Source organism: Opisthocomus hoazin, chromosome 9 (assembly GCF_030867145.1).
Source record: "Opisthocomus hoazin isolate bOpiHoa1 chromosome 9, bOpiHoa1.hap1, whole genome shotgun sequence".
Taxonomy (NCBI): domain Eukaryota; kingdom Metazoa; phylum Chordata; class Aves; order Opisthocomiformes; family Opisthocomidae; genus Opisthocomus; species Opisthocomus hoazin.
The window spans coordinates 28695299-28705707 of record NC_134422.1 but is presented as its reverse complement, the minus strand read 5'-3'; the positions used below and the strand labels follow the sequence as shown (position 1 = coordinate 28705707).

Genomic DNA, 10409 nt, shown 5'->3' with positions numbered 1-10409 from the left:
TTTGCTTGAAAAATGTAAGCTGTTTGAGCAGCTGCAGGCCAGCTCCTGAATGAATCCTCGCTGTCACCTGCTGGCACTCCAGCTGAAATTTTCCGTTCATCCTCTAGTGCGAAGGCTGGCTACATGTTTGCTTAAATTACCTCAAAGGATATAAAAAACTGTAAGAGAAAATATGGTCTTAGTGGCAGTTCTGTATTGTTTTCCAGGTGTCTAAATGTGCTGTAAATCTGCCTCTAAAGAGGCGGAGGAGTGAAGTCCCATCACAGCTGAATGTGTGCTTCAGGGAGGACAGATACCTTTTCTGTTAATATCTACTGCCAGTAAAAACATGGCAGCTGTGTACTGCTCCTTGTCAGAGAAAGGCTGTTTGTCCTAAGGATCCTGGGCCCGTGGAATCTGCCGCCCAGTTTCCATCCAAAATAGCAAGAGTGGCGATCTCAGTATGTCTGCAGAAAACCAGTTTACAACATTTTGTGATGTGAATGCAGTACTCCTGACTTTTTCTTTTAAAGTTTTGTACAGTGAAAATAAATTTTTAATTCCACATTATCTGCTAGTTAGATCTATTTCTATAGCAATGTGTTTTTATAGATACATTCTGTAGTAAATACTGGTTGAATATAGTATAGCATTTGAATACTGGTTACTCTCACCATAGGAATGTCAGAATTTGTGACTACTATAACTTTTATTTACCTGTTTAGTTTTGGGGGAAACCCCCTACTTTCTTCCAATATCTCTCCTCAGCTGTCGTGTGTGCTTGAGGTTGTCTGTCAAAAGAGCAGACAGCTGTGTTCCCGTCTCAGAGCTCTCTTCCTTCTGCTGGCAATGGTAACTCTGCCCATTCTTGAGTAGCACACCAACCCTAGTAGCCCTAAAAACAGATTAATGATATTTTCATATCCAGTTTCTGTAGGCACCAGTATATATATGCACAGAATATACAGCAAATGAAGGCGTATGTTAGGGATTGAATCAAAGGCAATTTAATGACTGAAGCTGTTTTTACTAAAGGTATCTCCAGAAAAAAATAGGCAGTTTAACTGTTTACTGCTCTTGACTCAGCCCTGCTTCTCTGTTGCAGGGTAAGCGCTGAGTGGGTGATGGATGCAGCTGAGGGGCCGGCACTTCTGGAGTCCCTGCCAACTGCCGCAGAAGCAGAAGGCTGGGATCGCTGACCTGGTACGCTGCTCCAGTATGGATCCCTGAGCGGGAATTACACAGTACTGTATGAAACCGAGAGCGGGATGTGGACTGATGTAGTGATGCCAACCTGTGTTAAAGATGCAAAGACAATTAATGATCAAAATACCAATTTCCACATTGAATTCTATAATGAGTCTTAAAATGACTAATACTGATTTACACCAGCGTCCTTTCTTAGTGCACTTAGTGACTTCTGACGCTTTTCAGGTTTGGACAAACTGAGCAGCTAAAACGTGGTGGTCTTCTAAACCCAATGTGCTTAGGGAAGTAGGGGACCTGCTTGTACTTAGTGATTGACTTGGAGTTAATTTTAACTTTAAGGGTATGTATGCTGTAATTTAAGATGAACCTTGCCTACAGTTTACTGTCATATGATGTTTCATGTTTTTGTCTCACCGTCATATTACACAAGGAAATTGTGCATCGAGACGCTGTATTGTAACATAAAGTGCTTACATGTTTATGCACACCGTGCTTTTCTGCACAAGTAGGGAAAAAAATCTTTCCCGTGCAATCAGATGCTGATGTTGTAGCATAACCTGGGATGGTCCACACTGGTATTCACAAGAACAGAGCTCTTCTAGTTTTATGCAAGTACGAAAGCAATGAAAAAGTATTTCTGAGGAAAGCCGATAAATATTTTCTTTAAGAAAAACTTGTTCTGTAAGCTCAGTGAAATTGCTGCCATTGTCCTCAATTTACCAGAACAAAAATTTGGACTCCTGATTTCAGAATCAAATCTGCATCTCTCATTTGTCCAAAATTTTAAAGGCGTTTTGTTAAATACCTGTATGCATGTTGCAGTATTTATTTGGTACTTAGCCAGTTAGATCCCTGTGCTCTACTAATTATTCTGCAACAGGATAGCACTCTAAAAGTTGTGCAGAATACCTATGGTTAAGACTCACTCCTGCTATTTAAGACTGCAAGTAACACTTCTGCGCTGCTCTTTGCTGCTGCATTCAGTATGATGCCCCTTTATTCTCAGCTAAGCAAATATAGGTATGAAGTCCTGTAGCAGTCTGGCCTTTTCTGTGTAGTGCACGTGCATCCTTACGTACTGTGGCTTCTCTTAGTCCTCAAACACCTTGAGAACACAAAGGTGCAAAGGTGACAAAGTGCCCCCCTGTCTCAGCCGAACTGAGGGCAGCTGTGCGCGTAACACCCTGTCCTGCAGCATTACCGCACCTCGGGTGGTGCCTTCAGCACAGCCCTGCGCTACTGCAGCTGTAGTTCCCCCCACGGGCCTTGTTCTGACAGCAGTGGAACAGGGGCACCCTACAGCCGCAGCTGCACGGGAGCGTGCTCGTGCTGGGGAGAACGAAGCCGGACAGGAAGTACTGCTGGAACACCAGCTGGTTCTTCTTGGCTCCGGTGGCTGGGCAGGCGTACAGGTACTGCTTGCGTGCTGTTCCAGCCTCGAGCCCGAACAGAGAAATTGTGCACACAGTTCCCTCACTTTAGTGTATAATTTCAATAACAATGTCAAAACATAATGATCCAGTGATCAGAGGTAGGAGAATAAAGTAAGTGAACATAATTAGTGAAAAGAGAGCATTGAATTACAGTTGCAGAGACAGGGTAGGAATATAGTAACTTTTCTCCATTGTTTACATAGGATATCTTTCTAATACAGCCTCAGCAAAAAATGAAACACGTAATATCCTGTACGTGGGCTTCTGTTACTGAACTAGCTGAGATCTTCTGACATAACAAAAGTAAACTAGCTCCTTGATGAAAAAGTTCCGTATCTAGGGTGGCACAACTGGGATTGCTTAAGGTACACACAAAGGTACACACAAGCACATAACAAGAGGAAGAAAGTGGTTTTTCTATCAGGATTATAAAGGCTATATCTGAAACACATGCTATAGGGAGAAAATTATTTTCTGCAAACTCCAGGTCTGCCATATGAATTTCTAATGGTTGAAAAGATCTTTAATCAGTTCTGGTTAAAGTGCGTTCTTAACGCATCTTGACAATGATGGTAAAGAACAGAATAAGGTCATTCTTTCTGTGGCTCCATGGTAGCCTATGCTACGCAAAAATTATATCTAGTTCATGTAAGTTTGAGCTGCTTTACGGAAAAACAATATTCTGCTTTCTGTCCCTTAAGCCCTAGAATGTGAAGAATACATGCCAAAGGTTAACAGACGTGACTTGTCATCTTCATCAAGAAATAGTCTGCAGAATACACTGATCGTATACTTTTCTTTAGGAAAGATTCTTCTGTACGTCCAACTAACTGTAGTTAATTTCTGCTGGTGGCTAATAACATATGGGGAAGTCTATTAGAGCTTAGAAAATTAGCAGCACAAGGAGGAGTCTGTTTAATGGTGGCGGTAAGTACTTAATATCCTTTTGATGATTTACCCTTAGCTGTTTATTGTCCAAAGTGTGGTGGCTTACATATAGATGGAAGAAAAAATTAGTAATGAATTCTAGCATAGAGAGAAGACCAAGGCTGAAAGTATTTGGACTTGGAACGTCACTGTTTTCAGATGCAAAGTTTCAGTAAATGAATTAAGTTCTTTTCGTGCATTCCTGTTGAATACTTTAAATATAAAATGTTTTAGGTCTTTTTATAAACTGATAAAAATACACAGAACTTCCACAACTAATTAAACCTGAAGTATGCCTACGAATGGAAAAAAATCAAACTTGCCAAATATAATCAAAAACATGATCTTTCCAACTGCAGACCATAAAAAAACCCAATATGTGCCTCTCTATTCTATTTTTATGCCTTTTAGTAGCAATAGAATCTAAAGGAGCCAGATGTGTCTTAGGAACTTTGTTGTTTTGGTGTAAGGCATGATAGCTAATCAGTTCAGTGATGTTGAACAGCCATAGAAGTCCTTTTAATTAAAGCTAAATAGGATGCTAGAGATAAATTTAAAAGCCATTAGGCCTCCCTATGTACTATGCCACCTATTGTACAGCATACATGTAGTCTGTGTTTTATAATGTGTATCCCTTTCCTTGTGCATGTGTAGTTACTTGAGAAGGAAAGGTATAAGGCAAGCATCACAGTCTGCTGCTCGTAATCAGAAACTGGGCAAGGCTGCCAATGTTTATTTAATACCCTGGCAAGTCCTAAGCAACAGAGGCCCTGGGGAGTGCAGAGTGCCCTGCTTTGGCTTGATTGAGATGTTTTGTGGCATTCAGTCAAAATATTACACTTGACCACCCAGTTGAACAGCACACTAGAGAGCGGTGCTAGGAAAGGAGTGAAGAATGAAGGATAATAAACACGATCTACAGGTAGCTACAGTGAGACGTGGAACAATCTTGGAGGTACGATGAGAGTAAAATTGAACTGTACTCTTGAGAGTAGAGAGCGGGACTAAGGAATGGTGGAACATCATTTAAAATTGGAGCATTCATTCCTGCACTCTTTTGGATTCATCTTCCACTTCATTTATTGCTTGGATATGTGAATTTGAAGGTTTTTATTTTAAAATATGAAATTTAACTTTAAGTATCCAGACAGTTAGTTCAAAACAAAGTGTAGTCATATTTTGTTATGTTTGGCATTTCTGGCATTGGGAGTGGGGGAGTATATTACAAAATATTTGTTGCCCAATGCCCTTCTTTATTGCATTTTGAGATTTTTTTTTTTTTATTATTCTGGGTGGGTTGTGTGGTTTGGTGGTGGTAAAAATAGTGCTGCTCCAGAAGCATCTTGAATAACCAGTTTAAACTCTTGATTAGTAAAAACTGGGTGATGTAATTATGTGAATTTGTCCTTAGAGAAGGCTGGAGATACAACTGTGTATAAAAGGTTTATTTATTTGTATGGCTAGGAATAAAGGCAAGCTTTTATTATTCACTGCATTTCCCCCAAGCTGCTTATTGAAAACTGTCAGAAAGGGCAGCTGGCAAAAAAAACCCCCATGAAAACTTGGAAAAGCTTCTTAGAAACCTTCATCATCTACAGCTCGCTTGCTCCCTCTTTCTGTTCTACAGATCGTTCTTCCCCATACACATCCATTTGGTCCCTAGCTTAGAAATTTTAAAAATTAAATGCAAACAGAGTATCATGAAATATAATTAAATCTTAGAAATTAACTTTATTGATATTTAAACTAAATCTTCTTCCCTGCAGTCTAAATGAGTTTCAGAACCAGTAGCCTGGACAAAATAAGTCAGTGTAGAGGATATTTTGATGAGGATAGTAGTGTTGCCTCTTCACAGTAGTTATCTGTATGCTTCAAATGACTAAACCAGAAGTAAGTGATAAAGCAAGTTTTTACAAACAGCTGAAGTATGAATAGAGCCACAGTAAAGCCAGAAAGTTCTTATGTTTACCATCACCTTACGGAGGAGACTGCTGCGAAGTACTTTTTGTTTTTGGTCCTACTAGTCTGTTCCTGTTAGCAGAAATAGTCAGAGAGAAACTGTACAGTAACAGAAATAAAGAAGAAACTGTACAAATGCCTATACTTGGGTAATTTTTGATTGGATTTTTAACAGTAGGATCCTAGAATGTGTAACCATGACCTCATTCTCCAGGAAGAAGGTAGAAGATGGGAACTGAAGTCACAGTTAAACCTACATGCAAAACCCAACCAAAACACAGTTTGTATTGAAGTCACAAAATACCAAAATTTCCATTTTTGACTGTGATTGAGTTTGAAGTTTGATTTGGATGTGTTAAAAAGAAGATGCAATATATTCTCTTATTTCTCAGATTCATACACTGCAAAAACTGCAAAGCAACAGAGGCAACCTAAACACAGCGGAAGAAGCATTTGAAAGTCTCAAAGTTACTAGAATCTATTCCTTTATTTCTTGCTGCCTTCTTGATAAAATAAATTACTTGAATGTTAACGTATTTATAATACTCACACTACCGTGACTAGTCATGCCAAATCCGAATACATGGAGAGCAGGGAGAAAAGTCCATCTGACAAGTTCTCAGCAGCATTTTATTGAAAACATGAAACATTTCAATGTTGAAATGCAGCAGACGTGTTGTTGTCTTCTGTACTTTGTCTTGTCTATTGAGAAGCTATGAAAAATATTACTCTAAAGAGAGGGAATCCTATTAAAATGTATGAGGAGACATTGCAATGTACAGTGTTCATTATTAAATTAAAAAAGGCACTTGCTATCTTGCTTGCCTACAGATTATATAAAAACCAAACAAACAAAACCCTCAAAACATGTCTGCAGAGAAAGGAAAAGTGGTACTACCAAAAGAGGTTAAATATGTCCACAGAATACATTCATATTTTAAAAGACAATAATAAAGTTGTGACCTAATAACTTAAGCAGATGCTTCTATGGCATCACTTAAATTTTGAAAGTCAATGAAACACTGAGTTTGAAGTCCTTGATTTTTTTTAATTATTTAAAAAAGAAAATAAAAAAACCCAAACCAAACAACCAAAGAAGCTCCTCAAAGTTCTGTTCATCCAGGCACCACCACCAGTGCCACAACACAGTAATCCATGTGAGGGCAGGAGCGATGCAATTCAATAAACCTATCCTGCCACCAGTCACCAGTTCTTGAGTTTATTTCTTAGCAATTGACTAGACAATAATGCAACGCCAAAGCAGAGTAATCATCAGGTAAAACTGTTTGTCTTTCAAATAGACAATCCCTCATCGTGTTTCTGCATTGCAGAGTGCTTTGAGTGCATTTTCAGCCATAGGCTGAGTGCCACATTCAAAAAGTGTTTGAAAAGAGACAGAAAAATATAAGGAACTAGTAAATGGGTAGGCAAAAGTGCTACAGTCCACATTTCTGGTCAACTGCAATGTTTGACTAGGAAGAAGGTAGTTGGTATATCAGAAGAGGGACTTGCAGAAACACTGAATTCCTCCACCAAAACCAAAATGCTTTTATCTCCCCACAGTTTAAACAGAATTCATACAGTCACATATGCCTGTGAACTCAGTTTTCATCTCTCTTGTCCTGTCATGAATGTAATCAGCCTTATATTTTCCTTGTGGTGTCTTCTATATTCACAGCTTCAGAATGTTTTGAATTGTATCTACCTCCAGTACCACTTAGAGTTCATCCTAGTGAAAAGAAAATAAACAATTAAGTTATTCTGAAACTACAAATAAAAATCAAGATTATTGGTGTTTTTCTGTGATTTTAAATTTGTGGTACTAATTTTTCAACGGGACAAATGTTTCTTAAAACAGAATTCAGGGTACTTCTTAACAGCTAACTAATATATTCTTTCTGAGTTAAAATGTCAGTCCCAATCTTGCATTACTCAGCCTCTGTAATTTGGTGCCTGCTTGCTAAATCTATTCTAAGGGTTACCCTTAACAATACAAAGCATCTCAACCATCCTTAACGCAGCCGTCCCACAGATAGCTATAAATTCTGCTGAGTCTTGCCATAGCTGATGTTGCCAGTGCAGTATTCTCTGCGACATCTGTGGACACGGAGAATGGAGTTTGAATACATAGCAGTAACCAAAACAAGAAGACTGGAAGTAAAACGTACCTGGTACTATTTGAAGATACGGCATTTAATATTTCATGGAGAAACAGCAAATACTAACATTGTTTTAAAGGGCTGTTACTGACAATAATATAAGTCTTTTGCAAAAGGCCCTACAGTAAGTATTCTTACCTTATTTCTGGATTTTTTTCTTTTTCCTTTATTTTGAATTGCTTCTAATTTTTCATTCAAAAGGTCAGCAATACCTTTTGCATCTCTGCTGTCTATATATTCGCCAAGAACATTTTTCTTAAAAGAAAAACAAATTAATAAAAAATTTTGCAACATACTACCCATGCTCTACACTGAATAGAAAAATTTCCTTACTTTCAGATAAAATTCAAGAATGCAGGGAGGAAGACAATGGTTCTGGTAGGTTGATTTAAGATTCATAGATATATTTTTGTCTCCATTTAAACAACCCCAATTGTCTTTATAGTAAGAACCACTCTTAGCTAGTTTTCAAAACTACACAAATTTTGACCTACACAAGTTTTTCTCAATCCTTAGAGAAACCTGAAATAAGTTAGAATTTTCTCACATCTATTCAGCTAAGTATTTAATGTCGACATCCATTACGAAGTCTGCCACTTCATAATCTATGTTCATGAAATCTGTCAGTGTGGGTCGCTATGTTTGAGACCTGAAAAGCCATTACTCTTTACCACAGGAAAGTCTCATTGAATTTGACGGGATCGTGTGAGGAAGGATTTCTAGAACTCCCATAAGAGAGTCAGTTAAAAAAAGAAAAGTATAATTAAAGAATTGGCTTAACTATCAGAATGCACTGAATGCTTTCTCTTCAGCATTAATATATTTAAATAAGATGACTATAATATTACTGAAATGTAATAGTTTTACAGGAATAAATGCAATTTCCTAAAATTATCTTCATACTTTCTGATTTTTTAATTTATTACTACTAATCTGTTAGTAGGAAATGTTGATCTCAGAGTCACATTGATAACTGAAATGGTTTGATAAGGTTTGGTTTTGAGACAGAACACAACTCAATATTTTTAATCAATCTTCTATATTAAAATACATAACTTAAGTCACAATTACAATGCAATGCTATGATTATGTTGAAAGAGTATTTCTCCTTAGCCAAAATGAAGTTGTCCACATTTCATTTAGAGAGAGAGACTTTGCCTGCTTTTCGTAGCTGGTGGTGGAATTGGTAAAGGTTGAAAAACATTTTGTCACATGATACCCCTGCGAAATTAAACTCTGGTTCTGGTTAAGCCCACATTTTAGTTACTGTTGTATTAATTTACAATTTGTTATTTTTCAATAACATTATTACTGTATCATTGTCCCAGTATTTTAAATATTACTGAAATTAATTATTATCGTATCTCCTAAATATCTAAATAATGCACTGTAATGTGTTACAGAAATAGTTTCTTAAGTCTTAATGTGAAATAAAATACATCTACTAACAGTACCTGCTCACAAAGGAGACACTTTACCTTTGTTCCTTGGTAGGGGTAAAACTTCACAGTAGGGTAGGCTCTGATATCAGCAGTTTGACAGGTCTGAGCATACATCTGGCAGTCTACTTTTCCAGCTTTTACTTTGCCTTTAACAGTCTAAAAAGAAATGTTTATTAGAAACAAAGTTCAAGTTTCCATGGGTTACTGTAAACAAGTAACTTCAATAAGCCAGCAGCGCGGCTAAAAGTGAATGAAAAACATTGCTCAAATCTTAAATATCTTGAAGTAGTCGCTTGCTTGCTTCCTTCTCAGACTGTTAACTTTCTATCAGAAGTTGCTACATGTTCAGCAGAGCGCTTGTACTTGAATTCAGGGCAAAGCACATCATGGTTCCAAAAGTCACTCCATCCTAAACTGAAATCTGTCTCGGAGTAGGGTCTGTGCATACGTCTCTGCAAGGGATAACACCTGCTGGCATGTGGCACCTAAAAGTATGGTCTTTTAATGAGAAGGAGGATCGCTGGAGGTATGCAATTTTTGGACGATTGCTAAGAAATAAGTACTGATGAATTATGTTTTAACCATTACGAGTATAACAATCTGCTAAAGCAGTAAAAAACCTACCCTTGCAAGGATCTCAAATTCAGGAGCAAAATTTTGGCAAGGTCCGCACCAAGGAGCATAAAAATCAATGACCCAGTGATCTTTTCCATTCAGAACTTTTTCTGTGAAACTCTGAGGAGTCAGTTCTACAGACGCCTGTGGTAGGTGTCTGTGGAAAGGAAGAATCAGTCATAAACCAAAAAAAAATTCCAAAAATTTAAACATATCCAAGAATTACAATTTAATCACAAGAAAAATTTCTGAAATTAAGAATATGAGTAGTCTGGAAATCCCTGCTTAACACTTTGTACTATAAGAGAATCACCTTTAAAAAAAGTGGTTGACAAAATAACAACATGGTCTTCAGAAAACGAGTGGACAGTAAGGAGTATGCTATTTCTCCGCATTTTAAAAGCTTGAGTTAAAAGATGTGGAAATTTTAACAATTTAAGCAATACGTATATCTGTTTCATAATTCTTGACTTACATAGCATTTAAATATTAATTTCTCCTAGCAAGCAAACCACATAAGTGGCTTATGAACAAAGTTTTATGCAGTAACTTACCCCAATGCCCAGCCTCTCAGTGAATACGAATCTCTGTGCCATCCATTGTAGCTACTATAAAAAGAAAACAAAAATCCACTTGCACAGCAGTTTGAATTATGTTTGAAAAAAACACTCCATAGTGTGGAGATG

At 37.5% G+C, this 10409-nt stretch overlaps 1 protein-coding gene across 2 annotated transcripts in view; it reads right to left on the bottom strand.

The window, feature by feature from the left end:
* Positions 1–713: 713 nt before the first annotated feature.
* DNAJC10 (DnaJ heat shock protein family (Hsp40) member C10) overlaps positions 714–10409 on the bottom strand; it is a 31235-nt gene continuing 21539 nt past the window's right edge. The window contains exons 19-24 of one of the 2 annotated variants that reach the window (XR_012765031.1): positions 10278–10331; positions 9733–9880; positions 9145–9264; positions 7805–7921; positions 6058–7236; positions 714–874 (exon numbers count right to left, since the gene is read on the bottom strand). Coding sequence is in view for 1 of the 2 variants with exons in the window: in XM_075430516.1 (XP_075286631.1) it covers positions 7225–7236; positions 7805–7921; positions 9145–9264; positions 9733–9880; positions 10278–10331 (451 nt within the window). In the remaining variant the exon portion in view is untranslated. Of the gene's footprint in view, positions 875–5975; positions 7237–7804; positions 7922–9144; positions 9265–9732; positions 9881–10277; positions 10332–10409 lie in introns of those variants that run through there. The other variant, XM_075430516.1, reaches the window with a different exon arrangement.